The sequence below is a fragment of the Trachurus trachurus genome (assembly GCF_905171665.1).
Source record: "Trachurus trachurus genome assembly, chromosome: 3".
NCBI classification, from domain to species: Eukaryota; Metazoa; Chordata; class Actinopteri; order Carangiformes; family Carangidae; genus Trachurus; species Trachurus trachurus.
This window is the reverse complement of record NC_139893.1, coordinates 23,394,776-23,420,220: the sequence shown is the minus strand read 5'-3', so window position 1 is coordinate 23,420,220 and position 25,445 is coordinate 23,394,776. Positions and strand designations below refer to the sequence as shown.

The 25,445-nt window shown below is 41.6% G+C and overlaps 1 protein-coding gene across 4 annotated transcripts in view; it reads right to left on the bottom strand.

Moving 5' to 3' along the window:
• The window catches only part of phkb (phosphorylase kinase, beta), a 102,819-nt gene that overhangs the window by 27,179 nt on the left and 50,195 nt on the right, over positions 1-25,445 (bottom strand). For all 4 annotated transcript variants that reach the window (XM_084000628.1, XM_084000626.1, XM_084000629.1 and 1 more), the window contains exons 15-16: positions 5,556-5,611; positions 4,169-4,262 (exon numbers count right to left, since the gene is read on the bottom strand). In XM_084000628.1, coding sequence (XP_083856754.1) covers positions 4,169-4,262; positions 5,556-5,611 — 150 coding nt within the window. The remainder of the gene's footprint in view (positions 1-4,168; positions 4,263-5,555; positions 5,612-25,445) is intronic.

The following is a 25,445-nucleotide window of genomic DNA, read 5'->3' as shown; positions in this document are numbered from 1 at the left end:
GATGGTTTGCCAGAATTTCCTCGAGGCCGACCGGTAGTCCTCCTCCATGGCCTCCCCGAACTTTTCCCAGACCCGAGTTTTTGCTTCCGTGACCGCCCGGGCTGCCGTCCGCTTGGCCTGCCGGTACCCGTCAGCTGCCTCGGGAGTCCCCCGAGCTAGCCAGGCTCGGTAGGACTCCTTCTTCAGCTTGACAGCATCCCTTACTTCTGGTGTCCACCACCGGGTTCGGGGATTACCGCCGCGACAAGCGCCGGAGACCTTACGGCCACAGCTCCGGACGGCCGCGTCAACAATGGAAGTGGAGAACATGGTCCATTCAGACTCAATGTCTCCGGCTTCCCTCGGAATCCGGTCAAAGCTCTCCCGGAGGTGGGAGTTGAAGACCTCCCTGACAGGGGATTCTGCCAGACGTTCCCAGCAGACCCTCACGATACGCTTGGGTCTGCCAAGTCTGACCAGCTTCCTCCCCTGCCAGCGGATCCAACTCACCACCAGGTGGTGATCAGTTGACAGCTCAGCCCCTCCCTTTACCCGAGTGTCCAAGACATACGGCCGGAGATCAGATGACACGACTACAAAGTCGATCATTGACCTCCGGCCTAGGGTGTCCTGGTGCCACGTGCACTGATGGACACCCTTATGCCTGAACATGGTGTTCGTTATGGACAAACTGTGGCTAGCACAGAAGTCCAATAACAAAACACCGCTCGGGTTCAGATCGGGGAGGCCGTTCCTCCCAATCACACCTCTCCAGGTAACACTGTCGCTGCCCACGTGGGCCCCAACCCCAGGCCTGGCTCCAGGGTGGGGCCCCGGTGACGCCGATCCGGGCGACGTGCACGTCCTTGATATTTTTTTCACTCATGAGGGGTTTTGGAACCGCTCTTAGTCTGACCCGTCACCTAGGACCTGTTTGCCTTGGGAGACCCTACCAGGGGCATTAAGCCCCGGACAACATAGCTCCCAGGATCATTCGGGTGCTCAAACCCCTCCACCACGGTATGGTGGCGGTTCAAGGAGGGGCCTAATATTATATGGTGATCATAATAATGATGAGAAAAGAAAATGCATTACCCACATTTGCGCCCTATAGCAGGATTCGAATCCAGACTGACAACAAGTTTAGTTTACTGAAGGAGCTGCCCTATCACGTGAGCTATTACTACTAACAGATACTGTATATGTGTCTAGCGCACCCAGCAACTTTAAAAAAATATTTTTGGCTCACATCAGCATGACTGCATCGCAGCGGTCGCAGTTACCTCGGTCCGACCGTTGTGACGCCCATATTGGACAATCCGTCACCGTCACTACTCCCGTTTTATAGCGAAAATGTTGTAGATGACAAAAAAAGAAAAAAAGAAAACACAGACAAAAAGGCACTTTGGGCATCAAAGGGCAAAGGGGCAGGTGCTCCAGCACCCCCCTCTGCAGCAATTCGCAGTCCTCCATACATTTGCCTGGCTGCAGACATTTCCGATTCTTTGTGAATAGGTCTTACTGAGTTAGGAGTCCTCACGAGGACTTTTAAGCTCTCCCAGACTTAGGAGCTACTTTTAGGCCTAAAATACTTTGTGAATTACTCTTATTTTAAAAAACTAGGAGTCCTAAATTTAAGACTGACACGCCCACTTTTTTTAGGAGTTGCTCCTAAATTTGGCCCTTAGGAGCTACTTTTAACCTTAAAATTCTTTGTGAATACGGCCCCTGATTGGTTGCACTCCTAGTGAACAGTGAAATTCACCTATCACAGACCTTATTAAGACATGGTGCAATCGTGAAAATTATTTTATGTCATGAACAATTTTCAACAAGTTCAACAAATTGTTAGTCAGATTTAAAGGGTTATGTTTAATCGCCATGCTGGTCATTTCGCATATGATTTCACTATAACAATTTTGTCCATGATTGTCCATTTGTGAGCCTGCAACGTGTGACATCCAGCGGAAAATGAACAAACAGCACTACAATACGAAGCTGTGAAAAGCCCTGTAATTGATAACTGTGCTGACAGAGCATGTTTTCAGTTAAACATTATAATGGTGCGATTACCTTCATTTCTGCTGTCATTGCGATATTTCACGGGGGGGCGGTCGACTATCGCTGCACAGTCTAATATGTAGCATTTAATTAAATCGCTGTCATTCAGTGTTTGGAGAATATTTGTCTGATCTCTCCATCTTTCTGCCATTTCCCTCTCTGCTTAAGAAACTCTTAGGCCTCTTGCAGAATGTTGTAGAAAGGCTGTCACTTAACACTTGTGAAAGCCATGAAAGGGTGGTTTACATGAAAAAGGCCACCAAGGTGAGCTGGAGAAAAGGCAACAGCTTAAGTGACAGATATGAAGTAAAATGTCGATTATTGGTTTTGAAAATGGGAAAACCTGAAAAGAATAATAACATTGGCATTGATCTCATTTAATTTTGTACCTATAATTATAAAGGCTGTACCATAATACATAGCAAAATTTATTCAATACCTTTTTAAATAACACCGTAGATCAAAGTGTTTCCATGAACTTTTAAGAGCTTTTAAAGTTAAAGAGAGTCCATCCAACTACAGCTCTTTTATATTTTCTTCAAAAAATCCTAAGATCACCAACTGATCTGCTCATTTTGACCCTCAAGTATCTAAATAGAGAAGTGTTCAGTGAACAGTTGTTCAGGTGACAATGGAGGTGAGCCCAAACAAACCTTCCCGATCTCAGCATTTGAGATATTTTCTGTCTTGTCTTGACATCTCCTTGTGAGAACAAATTTAAAAACCACTCAGCCCCATGCATCTCCAATTTGCCAGAGTGAAACAGTAACAGCTCCACCATTATGCCGATCAATCAAAATGAACAATCACTGTTTGACGAATCAATCACTTCGACCAATCCGCAGCCTTGTTGTGATTGATGGGACAATCAGGAGGAAAATCTTAAGAGCAGGAAATCTTGGACTGACAAGCAGATGGACTGATTGAGCCAAGTTCTGCAGGGATATTGATAGCTAACTGCTGAAATGTAATCTGGTTGACTGTAAGATTGATTTGTGTCATTGTGATGATGGTGGTGGTGGTGGAGGTGAGGCACCATCAATAGTCTGTCACAGTTTCCTTTCCTCAAATTTCCTTCCACACATTCACAATGAACGATACGGAATCTCCCTTTTTACAGTTAAATACATCAATATTAAACCAAGCAACAAAGATGATGGAAACCTCTGAATAACCAACGAAGGTTGATGAGAGATGCGGGAGCGCTGAGCTGGGAGGGAAGGACATGCGAAATTACGAAGGACGAGGGTGATATAAAAGGGAAGGAGGAGCAGAGATAGACAGAAACAGCGGCAAACAGCAAAGATTTCTGATTTCAGCAATCAGAGAGGTTTCAGTTGAGCCTTTGCAAAATCCCTTGCTCCAAGAGTGATAGTTTGAATGCAGATTAAGTTTAACCAGACACAGCAGGTCTGTCAAACCTCGGATTCCTCCATTCAGTTGCTCAATGGGACAATACCAAGAATATTACAGATGTAAAGTGTCTGGAGAGTTGAGTTTTCATTAACCTTCCAAAACCAACAAGACAATAGCAGAAGACAAAGGACTGGATTTAACTGGATTTAGGCTCTGAAAATCAGTATGCCTGACTGACACAGGTACAATACTAGAGAAATTGAGCTTACATAGTAGGTTTACAAGTAAAATGTTATGTTTGAAAAAAGAAAAATGTAAGCATACTGTAAATCTAATCTGTGTACAGTGAAGGTTATTTGTGTATGTCTAAAGCCTAGCATAGCTCATTGACGTTCTGTAGTTTAAAATTGAACAGCATCATGTTCAAATGAAGTAACCTTTTTTTTTTTACAGTATTTCTTTTCTGCAACACAAGAGCATTACCTCTCCACTATTTCCATAATGTAGTGACCAAGTGACAGATATAACATGGCAGATACAGTAATAATATGCTCAACGTTAAGGTTGAAAAATAGAACAAAGGATAAAAAGTAATGTAAACTGTCTGTGCAAGATTTTTGCTTTTTGGTGTTTTTCACCAAAAACAGTGTAAAGAAATGAAATTCCTGCCTACAATACAGTATGTACAGTAGATTAGTTTCTGAAGTTGAGGACCCATTGTTTCAAATATATTCATGGACCATATCAATGAAAATGTGTCTTTCAGTGCTACCTTGACCAGTTCCTTCTGAGGCCAGATCTGGATGGGCTCCACCTGCTGCGGTGTCTGGGTCTGAATGCCGTAAGTGTTGAGAAACACCTGCAACCTGCAGATGCAAAAAGAGAAAAACAAGAGCAGGTCATGACCTAGTTTATGGCTGAACTGTGTACGGTCAGTAATTCACATCACATCAGATCTGCATTATCTTAAGTCTCAGACAGTGTTTGTGGGACTTTTAGGCCTTTGTTTGCCCTCCCTTCCCATGAACCAGTCTGCCATCCACTACTCCCATTAAGCTGGCCTGCTCTCCCTGCCTTTCCTCCCACCAGAAGCTGCCTTCATCAGTTTCCCACATTCTGTGTTATAAACTGTTTTCTTGTCTGTATACAACATCGACGTCTGCCCGTCCTGGCTGAGGGATCCCTCCTCTGTTGCTCACCCTGAGGTTTCTCCGATTTTTCCCTGTTAAAAGGGTTTTCTATGGAGTTTTTCCTCAGTCGATGTGAGGGTCTAAGGACAGAGGATGTTGTTACGATGCCATGTAAAGCCCTTTTAGACAAACTGTTTGTAAAAACGGGCTATACAAATAAAATTGCCTTGCCTTGCCTTGCCTTGTTTGATAGGACATCTAAAGAGAGACAGGAAATTGGGAGACAGAGAGAGGGGGAATGAAATGCAGCAAAAGGCCGCCAGTGAAATGGAACCAGGCCTCCACATATGGGGCGGAGTGTGTTGTGTTTGTCAAACAGCATATCATAGAGAACACTGTAAACCGTTCAACTGTCTTTCATTTTAGTGAGCTATGAAACTGTGGTCAAGCTCTGAATGATTCCAGTTATTCAGGACACCAAATGTACCTGCTGTGCTCATTGCTCCATGCAGTACAGCTGTAATTGAATAACAGTATAGAATAAGTGTTCAGCAGTGAGGGAAGCTGCTGCAGGACTTGGCAGCAGCAGTAATTGAAGCTACAGGTTAACAAGATTCACAGAGTCGTTTGACCCTGTTTAACATGCACACACACCCACACATCCACTCTCTTACATATGTACCCAAGCACATACACACACACACACACACACACACACGCACACGCACACACACAAACAATAAGGAGAGTGACAGATGATGGCAGAGGTCAGGCTGAGCACCAGCTTTATGAGCTCGGCACAATTACAGCACTGAGGGGGCTGAACAGGAGAGAGGAGTGAAAAATAACCTCCCATTACAGAGTGTAACACATGAACACACACACACACACACACACACACACACACACACACACACACACACACACACACACACACACACACACACACACACACACACACACACACACACACACACACACACACACACACACACACACACACACACACACACACACACAATACTCTACCTTTGGCTCTCTGCTATCAGGGACACATGGATCACAACATCATTCTCTATGGGACCCTGTAATGACAGACAGAACAGAGATCAACATGTGAACAACCCTGCCACATGTTGCAGATTGCAGAGAATCCATGTCCTTTGGAATTGCAGTTCTAACCAGGAAAACCAACTAGGATTTGAAATTTTACCAAAATTAACCAAGTTATGGTTGTGTTTTAGTGGTTGAGAAAATCCAGACCTGTCCTTCATAAAAAAAACAATATCCTGTATTATTGGAAACTCAACTATAAAACACTTAAAATGACAGTAAAACAGAGCAGGGCTGATGGCTTTAAATTGCCTGTAAGTCTGAACTGTTAGTGTGAATCGTTGTCTGTCAGCCTTGTGATAGACTGGCAGCACATCCAGGGCGCACGCTGTCTCTCGCCCAATGTCAGCTGGGATCGGCTGCAGCCCGCCTCCCGCCCCCGCCCCTGTTAATGAAGAGATGGATGGAAACCTCTGAATAACCAACGAAGGTTGATGAGAGATGCGGGAGCGCTGAGCTGGGAGGGAAGGACATGCGACATTACGAAGGACGAGGGTGATATAAAAAGGAAGGAGGAGCAGAGATAGACAGAAACAGCGGGCGGTTACACTGATGTTTTTTTCTCTTTGGTGCCAGATGAACTGAAACTGCATTAAAGTGGGATATAGACCAAGAGAACCATCATCATTTCGATATAGGGTTTTTCCATATCTCTAATAACAGAACATTTATAGACCAGAAAATAAATTAATCAAATAATATTCCATAACAATTCTAAGCCTTTTATTCAGTAAAAAACCCATTGCATTTTGCCAATTGCAGCCTCTCTAATACAAGGATTTTATGCTTTTCTCATTTTCATATCAACACCTTATACAGTACCTTTGGGAAGCAAATGAATAATGGCTTGACAGTCCAAAATATGGATAAACTTAATGATATTAACGAAATAATTAGATGAAGAATTATGTGATTCAGCTGCTTTGGATTTGACATAGTGGTCACACATCATTTTAGGGGAAGCTCTGTCCACATTGCTGCACTGGGTGACATGTTTCCTTGTCGTGCAGCCACAGATACTGTCTAGCACATAATTATCTGCAGCTGAAAATAGTTCCCAACAAACTATTCGCTCCAACTTCAGTATTTGTACCTATTTTTTAGAAAAAATGCACCAGGATGAAATTCACACCAATAGACCAAATAAACGCACAATGAAACCATAGTATTTTATCTCAAGGAAATTTCAATCGAAAGCAACTGGACTTGGTTATTCATCTTAGAATAACCAAGAATAACCAAGTCCAGTTGCTTTCGATTGAAATTTCCTTGAGATACTGTAACTATGACCTGGATGAATGAGAATATTCACAGGCCAGTAGTACTTTAGTATTAGTATTTTACAGGACTGTACAATAATATTGTTGACAAAAACAAAATATGTACTCAGATACTACATAATTAATGTTTTTCTGGCAAGCTATGTCTCCTTAAAATGAGGCAACACCTGACAAAACTGAGGCAAGACAAACATTGTTTTTTGTTGCTTTCACAGAAGAAAGAAAACCCATCAATGCAACACCTCACAGCTCTTAAGCAGCACAGAGACAATAACAATTGACCAAAATGGAGCAACAGGCCACTTGTGTTGCCTGCAACATGAAAGAGGGAGAGAAAAGAGAAAGAGAAAGGGAAAGGAGGGGGAGCAGTCATTTCAGAGGTCTCCTCTGCAGTAATCACAAACCTTCCGGGCTGGTGGACAATCAGAAAAAAACAAAAACAAAAAAAACATCACAGTTGTTTGTCTTGTAGCTGAGCACCTGAACACAGAAGAAATCACATGCACATGAAACTAAAGATGTTGAAAGAGACAACTTCAGTATTTTGAAACTTTACAACTGCATCTGTGTGTTTTTGGTACGGGAATAGAGAATAAGAAGACGAACACTATCTGTACCCAATCAGTGTCATCTTCAATGAACAGCACTTTGATTTGTTTTTACATCATGTTTTTAGTTTGTGCCCTGTCGCACGTACAAGCCTGAAAACTAGACTTTTAAAAAATTCTTATTATTCATTGGTTTGCATGTTGTGTGTTTTCTCTTCTGTGTTTTTCTTGCGAGTTGTGGGTATTGTCACATTGATGCACATGTAAATGTCTCCCTGAATATGTCCTTCAGTGCCTTTCATCCGCTCATTCTTTATCTGTACAGTAGAAGTAAGCAAGGGCGAGCACCTTCAATGCACTGAGTTATGGCTATTCATGGACGTTAAGGACTCGGGCAGCATTGAGTCACAAGACCAGCAGCCTTTCATCGCTTTCAGACACACACATTAATGTATACCACTGCTACATGTGTCCACAGACTGCACAGCAACAGTCTTGTACATGAAGTGAGCATTGATACCGACATGAACAGATGCTCTGATTCATCTAGTGACAGAATTGTCAGCCAGGGAACAACGCACACAAGTAAGCATGCTCATGACAGACACACAAAGCTGGGAGCCATTTTGTTTGGTCGATTTTAGCTGGTTGTAGCCAACAGCCTCGTTATCATCAATCAGAGAGCAGGGTAGAGGGAGCGGGGAAGAGAAAAGGGGGTGGCCAGGGAGAAAAAGAAAAAAAAAAAACTAAACGGCTGAACACAAATCCTCCTGATGAATAGGGGAGCAATGGCTCCTAAAATGCTGCAATGCAACTCTCTCATTAGCGCTGGTCTCTGAGCAGACAAAGGACTCATTTGGCAAAGCAGAAGATATGGAAATATATAATGGAGACATGGGAGAAATGCGCTCCCTCCCACTCTCGCTCTGCACACAACAGCAGCCGAGCCTCTCTGACAGACAACTGTGCGAACCACAGGGAAGAAAATGAGATGAGTCTTCAAATGTTTCTTTAAACAACCTTTTCAAAAGGAATCCCTAAAAGCATCAGCGTAGTGTGACCGAAGTCGTGTCAAGTCTCTGAGGGGGGTGGAAGAGAAGAGATGTGTCGTTTCTCCACGGGGACGGTGCAATAGACTGCTGAGGGGTAGTCAACAAATCATATTGGACCCTGGATGGAGGCAATGGTCTGATGTCAGCACAGCTCAGGCCAAATGTAACCGTTTAAAGACTGATGCAGCACTCTCTGGAATTGGGTTTCAGAGTAATTAATGAAAAGAGAAAAAAAATACTGGTAGAACAAATGTTTTATAATTGAACAAACACAATCAACGTCCTGAACACATCGCAGAAAGGAAAAGGACTGATTAGAGACTGATTTGAGAAATTGTGTCTTACTATTTTGACCCTCTCTTGCACTGCTCTTACAGTGGACATGGATGTGAAATTGATTTTTTTGTTGACAGGAAAACCATGCTCTTACTCTCACCAAGCTGTATCCACCTACACGTCAAACCCACACGCCAACCTTTGAACGATACCGCTTCAGTCTGTTTCTGTTGGGGAATTCTGCAGTAGTAGAAAACAAGGTGGGCTCAGGGAGGTTGAGTAAGCCACAAATATGAATTGCATCACCACAACATGAAATAACTCCTGGAATGCACTTAACATCACAGATGGATGATATCTAACAGTGTACAGTATGTACAGGGAGCTCTGCCGCAGGGAGCGCAGTGAGGATTCAGCATATTACTTATTGTATCTACCTTTAGGTTTACTGTGACGTGGGCAACGATGTATTACACACACAGACACACACACACAGTACAGTGAACATCACTACTGGTGCCTTTCACATTGGAATGAAGGAAAAGTGCTCCAGGGTAGAGTTTCAGTGTTTTTGCATTATATACTGTACCCTACCTAATAAAGCACCTTTAATAAAACTTACCAAATCACAGAATTGAAAGAATACAACTTAAAACAAAGTTTTTAATGAATCATTCAATAATTTGGTTAATATGCTTATTTGCTTTCGTGCCCAGACTCATATATCCATGTCATTTTGATAAGGCTACAGCCGGCAGTTATCTTGCATAAAGACTGTGACAGAAAATAGGAGGCAATAGTAGCGACTAGCCAAGAGACATTTTGGTATATTAACGTTATGTTGATACAAATGCTGATTGTTGTTTTTGTAACATGTTTGTTCATTTTAAACTAATGAGATACAACTTGTTCATTAGCGAGATATGACATTAATGAATGAGCTTTAGAGGTGCTGGTGGGCACTTTTTTTTTTTACCTTTGGAAAGAGACTGTTTCCCTCTGCTTCCAGTCTTTATGCTAAACTGACTTCATCAGCCCACAGCCACAGTTTTTTTTAAGTTCTTACCACTCTCATTAGCATGGATTTGAGATGCAGTGGGGGTTTTTTTTAACCATGAGGTCCAAATAACCAATAAAAATGAGACTTTAGCTGGTGGACATAGTCATGCGTTTAACAGCTGAGGAGCCAGATATTTCCCCTCAGGGGTTGGTGGAGACAAAAACAGAAGCAAAAAGGCTACATAATAAGACAAATATGAACCAGAATTAATTCTAACTATATGTGCTGTGATGTTGAAACAAGAAACTTTTTGTTAATGGTTTTGCCAACTTTAAAGTTGATGATGATCTTGTGTTTACAGATTTAATCGCAAAAGTAGGCAGAAAATGTGTTAATGCAGGCCTACGCATATAAATAACTGAATTTGAAATTTTAATACACTGACCTTTGAATTTCTATGACTTTGTAATGACTTTTATGGATCTGCAGGACCTAGAGATCCTTCCTGGGTCACAATATAATGTTTTAGCTGCCAATTTTGGCTTCTTCTTACGATATTTAACTATTCTTGCAAATACACAGAATATAATATTAAAGATTTGCGTGCCTTTGGGGAATTCAGATCCTATCACTTAATGCCTAAAAACAGAGACTAACACACAAGGACTTAGACAAAGGGCAGAGGCCTCAGAGTCACCACCAAGCAGAACTCATGCTCTGTTGGCCAGAGGTGTAGAGGTGAAGTGGTATCATCATCCTTCTACCAATCAGAATGGATTTGATGTGAAAAAATATTCACTTATTCATGAATTAACATAGCTAAAAATAAAAAATAAAAATGCAAAGAAGTATTTAATATCAACTTGAGACCTCTTGTAGGAGGAGTTCTTGAAAAAACAGACACACTTTAAGCCTCCAGTGAAGGATGTGGTTGTAGCAGAAGTTAGCAGGTGATGAAAACAGTGTAGTTTGATAATTACACACACCAAAATCGGGCTAAGAGCTTTAAATATGGAAATATAAACAAGACAAAGTCAGTCAGTACGTTTACATGACACTTGAAAAAAACGAATTATTGCCTTAATCCGACTATAACTGGACAACTGAAGTGCATGTAAACACCTTAGTCCGACTGAAATCGGAGTTGAGAACTCCGATTAAGACACCCAGATAATGCGTTTGGAATTCGATTTTCTCCGTCATGTATACACCTTAGTCGGAGTATAACTGGACAATGCATGTGCGCATGCTCCACAACAGTAGAGACGGCACCAAGTGGAGCAGAGAAGCCGCCCAAACCCGGCAAAGTAAAGAAAAAAACCCAACATCAGCGCCGAGTCAATGCATTTCACACAGCGCGACCAGCAAGAGTGTTTTTTTAAAAAAAGAAAGAGAGAGAGAGAGAGAGAGAGAGAGAGAGAGAGAGAGAGAGAGAGAGAGAGAAGAAAAAAGGAAGCCCGTATCCTATTCTCAGCGCGCATCCAGCCCAGACTGACGCGTCTGGTCGGGAACTGCAGTTGAGAATTTATTATTAAGCTACTAAATTGTTTATATTCAGTTTTTTAGGAGGTGACAGAAAAGTCAACAGGACGGGGGGGCGTATTAACCCGCTGAAACAACGGCTGACGCCACATGAGGGGGCGGACCCCGTCAGTTATTCGGTTTTCTCAGTTGCATGTATATTGAGACAAGGACAGAAGTCCGACTTGACGCCGAAGTCGAATTTTGAGCATAGCTCGATTAAGCTCTGCATGTAAACGTACTGAGTAAGACAAAAGGATCACTGGCTCCTTCTGGTTCCATCCACTAGCAGAGACTAGTCCGATTGGACAAAGTCAGGCTTTTATCAAATGGCTTTTTTGTAAAAAGGGACTCAGTCGACAGTCAGCAACAAAACTAAATGATACACTGTGGCACTTAACTAAGAAAAAGGAATTAAGTGTAATCTGTGCCAGAGGCCTTTAAGGAAATCTTTCTGCAGCCAACAGAGAGGACCGCAGCAGTTGAAGGATTTGTCTACACCTTAAAAACAACAGCTCAGCAGTCCCACTGTCACAGCCCAATGCTGAGTAATTCTCGTCTGTGCCAAAGTAAGAAATGTTGACTCCTAGAGAAAGAATTTTATCTTCATGTAGCTGTATCATATGTTTTCTTTCAGAGCATGCTAGCTTCCCAATATCATGCCGGCTAATGGAGCTCAGTTACTCTCGCCTTTTCCTTCTTTATACATGTAACATGTCATGGTCATGAGAGGCTACTAATATTCTTGTGTTACATAAAGTTATGTGAGCTCCCTCTTTATCACAACCAAATACTATAATGAATATCAATGTAATTTAAATAACAAAATAATAAATTGTCAATTTTCATGTATATTTTCGTTGATATTTTTACAATATTTTGTAAAATTGTTCCTGGTGGATGAGATGATTACTTACTTACTGAGATGATACTGTAAATGTATCTAATTTGATCAGTGTGCCTGTTTTAAAAAATATATATATATTTGTTATCTTACTCCACACAGTCCTGTGTGGAAATAAATTAGAACTCCCTCCCTAGGTTGACCTCCTATTTATACTGTATAAATGTCGACTTGCTCTTGATTTATATTTGACATCTCTTGTTTGCACCCTCCTACTCCACCAGACCCAGCAAGTAATCTTTTTTAAATTTAAAGACCAAAAATGTGACAGCCAGTGGATACTTGAAAAGGGTCTTGAGTGATTATCAATCAAGCTTAATTTCCAACAAAGACAGACACTAATTGAAAAGGCAGATGCCTTGTGTGTGTGTGTGTGTGTGTGTGTGTGTGTGTGTGTGTGTGTGTGTGTGTGTGTGTGTGTGTGTGTGTGTGTGTGTGTGTGTGTGTGTGTGTGTGTGTGTGTGTGTGTGTGTGTGTGTGTGTGTGTGTGTGTGTGTGTGTGTATCCATGACAAGATTAAACACTACCTAACAGTGCACCTGCGAACACACACAATGACTAATGAAAAAGGCACATTAATAAATAGAGCTGGCTCCCATCTGTCGCAAAAAAACAAACAAATTGGATAAATGACTCCCCCTTTCATCCTCTTTGAGCAATAACAGAGAAAGAAGAGAAACGGGGACAAAAAAAAAAACAGAAAAATTCTACCTTAATTATTTCTGTGACAGATGTTAACCTCTGCTGTATTATTCAGGGCAGTAAATGAGCTTCTCTGAACTGTCTACATCTCATCTGCTGAGAAATTTAGATTACATCAGTTATTAGATCAAACTGCACAATGTGGCTTCTGAAAAGAAAGACAAGGCACGCCATCACGATCCACACGGACTAGGAGGTGGAAAAAGGCAAATAAAGGAGGAGTGAAGGTGGGACAGATTGAGACATGCTGCTAGCAGGTGCTACAGTGGGTGTGCAGCTGCAGGACATGGCTGGGTCTGGCCACCGCGATACGACTGCACTATATTTGACAAAGTGAGAAGCCATTTGCGGGAGAACTCTGCCGTGAGTCCCTGCGGAACAGAAATGAATTTCAGCTCCGCTTCATTTGACTTTTCCCCCAAAATTAAAAGCAGTGAGTTGTGACACAAGATGAGAAATGTGTCTGGCTTTTTCCCCTGTCTTTCCTTCCCTTCCCTTCATTTTTTCCTCTTTCTCCTCTCTCATTCTTTGACAATTTGATCCCATTTCCTCTTCTTTGTTCATTCCCTTTGTCTTTACTATTGTCTAGTACTCTTTTTTCTTAATTTCCATTAGTTTTTTTGGTGTTATTTTCTTGTTTCCTGCCTTCCATTTTTCTCTCTTACCTCCTTCCATCTTTCCATCCATTAATCCTAACTTCTTTTTCCATTTCCCCACTACTTTTTTGTCTTTTAGTTTTTTCTTTATCCCTCTTTTCTTCTTTTCTTCTCACTTCACATTTTCTTATTTTTTTTATATCCCCATCATATTCTTCCTTTCTTCAGTATCTCTAAATAGCCTTCTATTCTTCATTTTTACCTTTCAATCCACACTTACTTTCATCTTTTTGAAATCATCTATTCTTCTTCCTATCTACAACCATCTCTCTCTATCATTTCCTTTCAGTCCTCTTGTCTTCTCTCCATTTTCTTCTGTCTTTGATTCTCTCCTTTTCTTTCTTTGTTATTTTCTCTTGTTTTCTCTCTTTTCCCTCAACCTCTATTTTTTTCCTAAGTCTGAACATCACCTTCTTCATATCCAAACCAAAACTTCATTTAGAATTTTCTGCATCTTTTTTTTTTTACCTTCTAGAGAAAACATTTCAACAGTCACAAGTCTTCAATAAATATAACAATTTGTTCTGTTCATGTGTGAGCATGAACAAGCCTGAAAAGATGAAGATTTTCAGGTGAGAGTGGTGTATGTTCAAGTCTTGAGGTGGAAACGAGCAGTTGGATCTGAAGGGGTGTTTGTGTTTACAGAGCCACACTGTGACTACACACACACACACAAACACACACACACCCAGATGCCTTTTCTTTTTTCCCCTCCAAACAGATGTTTACAAACACAGTGTGACTGATTGAACTGATTGATTGCCTGATTGATTCGTTGACATTATTTTTATGACTATTTTCTCTGTCAGCACAATATCTAATCTTTTAAATGAAACTTAGTGAGGAAAAAAAAAACTTGTGTTGAGCCGAATGAGACTCAGTTTCAAGGTCAGATCCCTCACAGAGCAGCACGAGGGAGTCGCCCTCAAGCGAGCATCACATCACAAAGGAATAAAACATTCAAAGACTTTTATGAAGTTAAAAAGCTAGCGAGGGAATTTATCCTCCACATCCGCACCACAAAAAAAAAAGATTTTTTTTTTTAATGAAATATAATCCCTTCTTTTCATGCCCCTGCACAGACGAATGACTCCGGGCTGTGTATCGTCCTCGGGAAGCTGGTCTCTGTGCAGCACTGAGATTCATATTTTGATGAGGGTATTTCAAAGTGTCATGGGTTTAGCAGAAATACGTTGGGACAGAGGGGAAAAAAACATGAAAGAAATGCTAAGTCATCTTCAAATCGTGATGTGGGAGAGGAAAATGTCTCCTACGTTTTTTTAAAGTTAGATCTTTTCAAAAGGTCATCCCCTGGTAATAAAGACAAGACCATGACAAGAATCTTTAGCACAGTCAGAAAGACGACAGAGGTGATGAGGCAGGAGTTTGATTCAGGGAAATGTTTCCAGTCTGACAACTTGGAGGAAAAAGAAAGAGGGGTGGAGAGTAGAGACAGAGAGAGATGAGGCAAGAGCAGGGGAGAAAGTAAGTGAAGAACGGGATGCCACTGGCCAGTGTAATTGTAAAGACACCCTGAGAGACAACTAAGGGAGCGATACATTGTTCCCTGGACACAGCTCATAAATATTTTCCTGTGCCAGAGCAAGCAGCGGAAGGAAAAAGAAGAATCTACAGTATTGGCATTAAAGGTGAAGCACAGTGTGAGCTATAGGAGCCTGGACTAGTCAGAGCATCCATGTTTAATATCATACTTGGAGAGCTGGGGACAATATGGCATGAGTCTCCCTCTGTGCATTTGTGTGTTATATGAGCACTGAATGGTGAGTGGTGACAGGTTGTTTCACAGACCTGCACGGGTGACGTTTGTGTGAATGGGATTCTGGATAATGCCTTTTACTAGTTATTTCAAAGCCACAAACACAAGCTGACAAATGACTCTAACTCTAAGAAGGAAGGTGTGTGAGCTGCAATGCATACACAGGGCCTGACAATGACCCTGGAAGAGAAATATGTCCTCAGTCGCTGTGCCAGGCTACACTCAGATATTTGCACAGAAAGATGCACAACACACATAATTACAAACTTTGAGAACAGATGGGCATTATGGTCCTAATGTTCTCTCTCTCTCACGCTTGTTTCTCTCTCTCTTTCTCTCTCTCTCTCCCATTTACACACACACTCACACATAAACAGATTGCACTGTAATGCTTGTTGCCAGAGGAGCAGTTATAAACAAGGCTCGACACTTCCCTTTGGATCTAAAGAAGAGAGCCAAGGTGAAATCAGATGTATTTGTTATAGTTAGAAACCTCAGAGAGCACGCAGATGTTTTTACACGGGGGGACGTGTCCGCCGGATGTCCACAGCAAAGCGGAGGTGCCAAGGCCGCTACACAAGCTGCAATATGTGCTCAGCGTCGTTTTGTGAGCTTCTGAAGAATCTCGCTGGCACGGATGAAATAAAAAATTATCACTATACCTTCAGTCCATCTCACAGACTATGATATTGGCCCAACCTCTTGGGGCCTTGATAAAGTAATGAAACAATGACGACAACAGTGTCTTGCTGGGAGAGGTTTTTAACTCTTTCAAACTCACAGGAATAGATAAATAGATGAAATACGGCTCACAATATCATTAGGCTTTTCCTCCATTTAAATTTAAAGTGTAGGTGTATTATGTTAAACACATGGGAAGATATCGGGGCGTCGTTTAGCTCAGTTGGTAGAGCAGGCGCCCCATATGCAGAGGCTAGTCCTTGCTGCAGCCGGCCCTGTATTGAATCCCGACTGAGGCGGCCCTTTGCTGCATGTCATTCCCCCTCTCTCTGCCTCCTGTCTCTCTCTTGACTGTACTGTCCATTAAAGGTGAAAAAGCCCCAAAATATACTTAAAACAAAACAAAACAAAAAAAAACATATGTGGAACAAAAACACAGTGAACCCGGTGCACCACCTATGGTAACAAGTCCACCAACCATGATAATGATATAGGATGCTTATCCCTTAAACCTTCTCCTGAAGTAGTACTCCTACATCTGCAGGTACATTGTCGTCATGGTTACAACAATAACCAGGGAAACAAACAAAGGTCTCACTCACTGACTCAACTTTTTATACTGTCATCCAACTTTTTCCTGTTTTCCATTATATCATTATAATTACTACCGCTGTTAATGCATAACAATTAAATGTAAGCTTTGACGGAGGTGGACAGTGTCAGAGGTACAGTGGATAGTCCCCAGATGCCTCAACAGAGTCATTACATAATGAAAACAAGGGAAGTGAAACAGCAAGCAGAGAAAAGTGAGAAAGTGAGTCGGGTACATTAATGCTTTAAACTGTCATCCTATAGAAACATGGACAACAATGGAGAAAAAAAGGGAAAATAATGACATAGCTCACTCTGAGTCTCTCAGATACCCTTTTCACTTGTATTTTCAGATATGTGAAACATAAGTGTGACCGATGTTGTTCTGGCCTGCCCTGAGTGAATTATGTTCTCCTGCACCGCGGGCGACGATGCTAACCATTTCGCCAAGAGGCCAATGGCCACTTGGCAAGTGGGTTAGCACGTCTTTTATGAGTGAGTGAGTATAACTTCAGTCCCGCTAACTGCCACACACTGTCACTTCTCCTTACTGGTACCTCGTGACTGTGACTATACCTGCGGACCTCTGTTACATACGTAAGTGTATTGCTGGTCAAAGGGTAACTTTTGAAAAGGAGACGCAATTCAAATCTTGCCACCACAGCATCTCATTATCAGTTCAATTTAGATTTCAACCTTCTTAAACACAAGCACACCATGCTTCAGAGAAGGAAGCAACATTTTGTCCTTCTCAAATTTTTTGTTTGTTGTACAGTAACACTCTTAGGGTTACAGCACAGTTGGTGAGTGCAGGTGTGAGTGCTGCCACAAGTCCCCCATTGTGAATCCTGGGCTTGCAGAATGTCAGCACAACCCATCAACGGGCAGCTAATGGAGGCCAAGATGCCTCCTCTCGGGCACACCTGGCTCCACACACAAAGCCCATATTCACCCAACACTCTGAGTGGAGCAGCAGGAGGCGTTGATGTACCTTAATGCATGAGGAATGTGACAGCCTTTAGTTCAAGTGGGGGTTTGAATGAGTGAACACAGCAGGTTCAAATATTTGATCTCTGTTTTTTTTTTGTTTTTTTTGCCATCCACCCTGAGGCTGTGTATCCTGGCAGCTCACTTTACTGTTGTTTCGGTGAGATACTTAAATCGTAAACAGACAGACACTGTACACAGGAGCTGGGCCAATAACACTGACAGTGAGACAGGGAAACAAGAGCCTCAGACGATGCTAATGGTCCCCCTGGCACAGAGTACAGGTGTACCACAGAAGAAGGAGCGGAGGTGCGTCTGAGAAGGACAGCTAAACAAATTCTCAGAGTATAAAACTGCTGTGTGCAATCAGAGGGTGCGTTTGAGCGCAGGTGGTGTGTCAAGTGTTAATGCATGCAAAGTGTGTGAGTGTGTCTGAGTGATGTCCATTTCCCTGCAGGTTAAGGTCAGTAGCCATCTCTCGAGGGCTTTTACTGTCACAGACCGCTGGGCTCGACATTTCCTGCCTGCCACCAGGCCATTTGGCAAACAGCAGGGTTTAGAACACCCTCAATCTGTGTGTTTGTGCGTGATTGTGTGAGCGAGGGGAAATATATGGGCGGAATATGAGAAAATGTGTGTATATTGGTTTGGTATTGAATATGTGTGATTAAGTTTGTGAGATTTGTATGAAGTGAAGAAGGTGCAAGGTAGCCTGAAAATGGAGTGCTGATTTGTGCATGTGCATGTATGTGTGTATGTGTGTGTGTGTGTCACACTCTTGGGTCAAAAGGGTCCAGCATCCATCTGTTCCCCGCTGCTTAAGGTGTCTCTTTTCTCTTCAAAGGGGATTAGCATGTAGATTATTTAATGATCTCCAACCACTGCCCTTTAAAGGGATAGTTCAGCTGTTGTTTTTTTTAAGTGGGGTTGTTTGAGGTATACAAATGGCCCCAAAGTATAATATCTGCAGTAGATGGCTCTCTGCTCTCCCCCGGTTAGTCATACCAGCACAAAGCTGCTGGACAGTGAAGGGACACAAACTACTGTAACAGTGTATTTCGGCTGCCTACTACAACTAACCAACTCACACAGTATTCCTCCGCACAAGCAGGCTGCGCGTGTCTTCCACATCGTGCTGTATCACTCTGCCTATCTGTTTGGACAATATCTTCAGACAATATCTGCAGGAACTTCCTGCAGAGAGCTGTCTGCAGATATTGTACTTACAGTATAGGGGCCATTTGTCCCTCATACAACCCCACTTCAAAAATACCGAACTATCCCTTTAATCGTTATTCTGCTGTTTGCCCAAAGTCAAATCCACATTTCTGTTAACTGAACATGAGCCTGCACATTATGATCTGACCACACAGCCACTTATTACCTATTTCTACAATGAGGTGATGACTGTGTGGACACTTTCTGTCCATTTAGCAGGTAAACAACATTTTATGGTTGCAACAGATTTTACACACTGAACAGGCATCAGCTTCTTCATATCACCTATTTATGTGAATTAATGCACAACAGCAAAATAATGTAGCTGGAAAAGAGGAGCAAGCAGGAGGACAAAGGAGGTGGGTCATAGATTCACATAGCAACCTTTTAACATGTTGCTTAAGTGATCTACTGCACTATATGCATCAGATCTATGGTCAATCAGCTTATGAAAGCTTCAGTGCATTTACTGTTGTTTACACAGTGTGAGGGATAAAACTCTCCCCTGGAACAATCCTCTGCTGAGAGCAGGCGAGCAGTGCCAGAAAACCACTTATGGAAACTTGATTATCATTTTTTTAAACATGATTTAGGCTCCATCTCAGCCAAGTTTGGTGTATAATTGCAATATGGCTATACTTTACAAGCTATTATTATGCACTTCCAAGAAAGTGTTACCAAGTTAGATTAGATGTTACGCTTTAAAATAGAACAAAGTAGGTTTGATAATATACACGTTTTTTTTTCAGATTTGTCAAAATGCAAGTTGCGATTTAAAGTTAAAACCATAAAGGGGTTTTGACCATTAGAGACTAGGGAGAGATGCCATTATCTGTTTCTGTTTATTCAGATCTGCATTGGATCGAAACAGGAAGTGGGCATGGTATCCACTGAAAGTTGATTTGTTTTTTTATTTTCACAACAATTATTGTTTCTACATAAGACCAGACATAATCAAATTACAAAGGAAGATTAAAGGAAGTTATATTGATTCTGGCAATGCAGTGGTCTTAAAAACATCACACTGAGTAACAATTGCCATATAAATAATTATATACAGAGATATATTTTCTACTCTGTCATACTCACACCTTTCATCTGTTTCCTCTCTCTCCCAATATTATGCATTGCAAGGGTTATTTATTAACTATTAATTAATGCCTCCTCCGCCAATGCGAGACAGTGATAGATGAGACACTGGACTGGACTCAGATGGACTATGCTCACATACCAAGACAAACTCTTTTTCTAACTGAGCATCTTGGACTCAAGATTGTATTTCATTTGTACCAGGGCGGTTCTTTGTTCACCCATATCTGTGTGTTTATTTGTCAGCAGGATTATACAAAAAGTAATGAACTGATTTGCACCACAGTTGGTGGAGGGAGGGGGATTGAGGCAGGGAGGTAAAAGTTTGGGGCAGATCCAGATCATTTCCTATTTCTCTGACTTTTTTTTCTATGAAATCTGGTGCATGGTCCGATGGACTGTGGTGGTGCATCAGCTGCAAGACAGAGAGAGCAAGAGGGAGAGAGATCAATAGTGCTGTGTTGCGGCGATTGGCCCAGTGGAGCAGGTCGTGTGTCCCACTGCGGTTCCCTGTGGCCATCATCTCCCTCACGCCTGCCTCCTAAGCAAACTGTTCTCAGCCCCATGAGGCAACAGTCAGAAGAAACAGTGCAGCAGAGTGAGTTCACAACCACAGCTGCAGGGGAGTTTTAAAGGAGCAGTAGAGTTGATTTATCAAAATAAAGTTGCATTGCTACTGTATGTTTCACCAGAAATTCTAATAAACTCTAATTAAAGTTGTCCGAGTGTATGAACAGCTTTGACCTGCATATTTCTTTTCACTATACAAAGATCCAATAAAGGAAGAGTGACCACTTAAATTAGAATATGCCTGGTATTGTATTTACTGCTACACTGTCCAGTTTGAAATCTAATGGCAGACACTCATCTTCTTTTATCCCTAATTAACTCCATGCTTCTTGCACAGTGTGACACAGCTGTAGCCTTTCTGATGGGAAAGTATCACCAGATTGTTGGACAAGTACAAGTCAAAAGTCCCGGGCTGCATCTTTGCTCCCACTCCTGCCCTGATGTATGCTGTGTGACATTGGCCTTGGAGGAGCTCCACGGTCTGCTGAACACATTTTCTGTTCGCTTTTGGTGAATTAACATTAGGGAAATATCTGATGAGCTCAAAGTCATTCCCTCGCTATTTATCATGCGCAACTTTACAAAGGAGTGACGATGATGCAGTACATGCTTTGAATTCCTCAGATATGGCAATGCAGTGTTCTGAAGTGAAGGCACGCAGCAGGTGACTGAGCACTTACTACACACAAGACGGCTGAGAACTGACTTGTATTTGCAAAGAATGATTCGTGAGCATCTTTGTTTCTGACAAACATTAATATTGAATACAGAATGAAATGAGGTCCTTTCTCTCTTACTTCCTCCAAATCCCTTTATCTTTCTGTCTCACTCTCTCTTTCTCTCCTCTCTGTGACCCCTCTAACTTCCCTCATTTCCTATTTTTTCTTATTGTTTCCAGCCCGCCTCCAAGGACGTGTGTTTGTTCTCCAAGCTGCACTATCCAATCGGGGGCCTCTCTTGACCCGCGCCTTATCTCTGATTGATGACTGACAGCTCCCGCAGAGTGGACCACATTGCAACTTTTCCATTAACCTTGTTTTCAAATTGTGCCAGACATGTGTGTGCCCGTGTGTATAAATATACAGTATTCGAGAGAAATCAGAAGCTAGAGGTTCCTAGCGTTCTAAAATGCTGCAGTTCGGATGGTATGTTGCTTTACTTGAAGTGCTGTGCTCACATGCTAAGGTGCTGTTTGTTTTTTGTCAATACAACAGCCCCCACACACCCACAGACAGATGGATAAAAAGATGAGGAGAGCGAGGAATGTCAAACAAAGAGAATGTGACACTGTGACCATGCATGAATAGCTCGGTAGATAAAGGTAGAAAATTAAAACCAAGTGTGTGACATAGCAACATAACCATCTTATTCATTTTCACAGCCATTCATGACTTCTCAGATGCCCCAGTCGCTTCGCCTGCTGCGTACTGTTGAATGTTTGTCTGTGGGATGTCACGCCACGCTCCCTAGGGTGCGTTTGATCTCACTCACCCTCACAGCCCTGGGAGCGCCTTTTCTCTAATGCAGAAAAACCCAGCACAGTCGACGACTGCACTTTGGTAGCTGCTAAATATGAAGAAAGCTGCACTCATCCATAGACTGGAGCTTAAAAAATAATCCATTTGTGACTATTATTAGAGCACAGAGAAGCCAGCAGCACTGTAGTAATGCTGTTTTGCTGATTTTGCACCATTTTTCATACATATTTAAGTTGTGTAGCTTTATGTTACAGCTTCATATTATATTTAACAGGCTTGAAGTTCATTATGGAAGTAAAAGGGTCCTGTACATCAAGACCTGCTACGCATTAAAGATGCAAACAGTCCCATTCACCAACTAAATCACAACTTTCAACCCTCCAAATGCTACTTATTCATGGCAACCCACATTGCCTTCCAGCTGAGATGTACACATGATGCAAATTTAATACACCTTGCCTTACCTATTTGCAGTATGGGGATACGTGCTGTATAATCGAATTGAATTTAGACTGCCCATGCAAAATTGATGCCCTGTTGTGCACATTATGAAATACATACAACTCAGGCATGTGCAAAAATATAAAGTGTTGCCATGTCAGCTGCATTGCAGGTTTTGGAATAAAACACCTGAATAACTTAAAACAAACAAACAAAAAAACAATGAATAACATCATAATTCAAGTAAATAAAGGTGGTGATTTGTATTCACAAACATCCTTTTGCTGCCACTGACACTAGATGCCAAATGGTGCGGTATAACATCATGTTTTAAAGTGCCTAAATTGGATCTGTCAATATGGGGTCTAAGATTTTGGTGGAAATGATTAAAATAATGATTTAACCACTTAAACAGATATGTAGAGGTTATGCAAGGGGGTGCAACTTTGCCAGCTTCTTTGCACCACATTCTTTCTGAATCCTTTTACTGAATGTCAGAGCTGATGTCAAATAACCCTGAGGTAACCTTATATAAGCTTATATGTGGAACCAAATGCTACAATATTGCAGGCTATTCATGGCTTTAATATTGTGCAGCATCTCATTCTCCCCAACTGTGGAATGAATTGATGCGGGGACTTTAAGTGGCAGCATAACATTTGGAAAGAATGTATGAATAATACACACGGCACGTAAACGCACAGCCGACCTTACATTGAGCTGTGCCCACAACATGTACACTCTGAGATAGCGATACGCAGGCTTTTGCATTTATGACACATTCTTTTTTTTGTGATGCACAAAATGGGAAGCAAATTATACGCAGAAGAAGAAAGGGAAGCGTACAAATCAAGCCTTAACTGCATGTGAAAGCTCAGCACGCCCATGTGCCTTTCCTGCCTGCAGACCAAACAGTGGACGTCAATGATGCAGAGGCAACAAGACAGCACAACACACAAGACACACACACAAACTTGCTTTACAATATTTGTAGGGACCTGTCTTGAAATAATGCGTACGGTTGACCCTTGCCCGAGGTGCCCCACCAAATGTTTAACGTAGAACATACAAATACAATAAAATAAAATGCTCAAACATCCATTTAAATTTCTGTCTCCACATAGTAACAGCCATCCCCAACACACACACACTTTACCCTCATACATACAGTATTATTACTTTTTTCTATCCTTTTCTCTTCTTTTCTAATCTTTCTCATTTCTTTCACTGCCAGCATCAGACATCTTTGCTAACACAGCACTCATGCTAAGTACTGTATCTTTAAAATAGCAATAAAGAAAAGGGGAAAAAAAGAGGGAGTATAGGCATAAACAGACACATCCAATCTCTGCTGGCAGAGAGCAGCGTGCAGGTGAGCTGTGAAACTGAAAGTCTGTTGATTTGCTGAATTCATGTCTTCTAGGGGAATAAAATACTACTAATACTCATATCAGCTATTTGGGTGCTGTACTATGTAGGGTTCTCTAAAAATCTCTAAAAATGTGTATAAACATTCATTCTTTATATTACTGGGTTTCTATAATCTTAGTCATGTTAAAAATATACAGATTATCCCTTTTATATTGCTTCTAGAAGACAGAGTAAAGTAGGACTTCATTTCCCAGAATCCTCTGGTTTTTCTCGTTTTTGCAATATAGCCAGACACACACACAACTGAAATGCTTTCACACACACAACTGAAATGCTTTTATACACACAACTGAAATGCTTTCACACACACAACTGAAATGCTTTTATACACACAACTGAAATGCTTTTATACACACAACTGAAATGCTTTTATATATTTATATGTGTGTATGAAACATTTCAGTTGTGTGTGAGAACACAACATTTCAGTTAAAAGCATTTCAGTTGTGTGTGTGAAAGTGTTTCAGTTGTGTGTATAAAAGCATTTCAGTTGTGTGTGTGAAAGCATTTCAGTTGTGTGTGTGTGAGAACACAACATTTCAGTTGTGTGTGTGTGAAAGCGTTTCAGTTGTGTGTATAAAAGCATTTCAGTTGTGTGTGTGAAAGCATTTCAGTTGTGTGTGTGGGAGAACACAACATTTCAGTTGTGTGTATGAGAGCACAACATTTCAGTTGTGTGTGTGGAAGCATTTCAGTTGTGTGTGTGTGAGAACACAACATTTCAGTTGTGTGTGTGAAAGTGTCTCAGTTGTGTTTATGAACGCATTTCACTTGTAAGTGTGTGAAGTTTTTACTATTGTGTGTGAATGTGTTTTGTTTTACATGTGTGTGTGAGTGGTAATTCTGAATTATGTTCCTGACGGCCCCTCATACTAGTGGGTGGGCTAGATTCATCATCCCTTCCCCACCTATACACTGTCCACTGATGAAACTGCACACATCGAGTTACCATTCACATTTTCGAATCAGTAACAAGTTCTCAGCTCTTGAATGACCTCATTAACACACTGAGCAGAGCCAAGAATCTGAGCAGAGCAAAAATCTGTTTCTAATAAGCATGAAACAATAGCTCCTCACCTCTGTGACGACAAACCACCGGGCTTTTCTTTTTTTTTTTTTAGATATAAAGTCGAAGTAAACACATTCAATTAAAGATTTATTTATTTGGACCGCATGTGGCTGGAAACATCAAACTAGATGTGATAGGCTTTGTTGATGGGCTGCATGCAGAGCGGCGCCTGCTTCTATCTGAGACCGGGCTCACAGCGAGCTGTCACACTGCCTCAAAATCCAGTTTCTACAAAGTGTCATTGTGATAAAAATTCAGATAATCTTGACAAAATATGCAGCCTACCTGAGGGGAGTCAGGCTTTGCTCACACCGCACACTAGTTTAGAAGCTGGATTCATAAAAGCAGTGCTGGCAGCACAATCAAGCTGTATGTATTCATCCTGTTTTCCTACAGAGTAACGTCATAGTACAAGTAAGCTGATGCTGATGCTGTTATTCTATTAACAATGAGACGATTTAAAATGCTCTCTGTTAAATCCCAATTAAAGACCTTAACAACTTGTACTTCTAAAAATGCACAGATCATACAAATA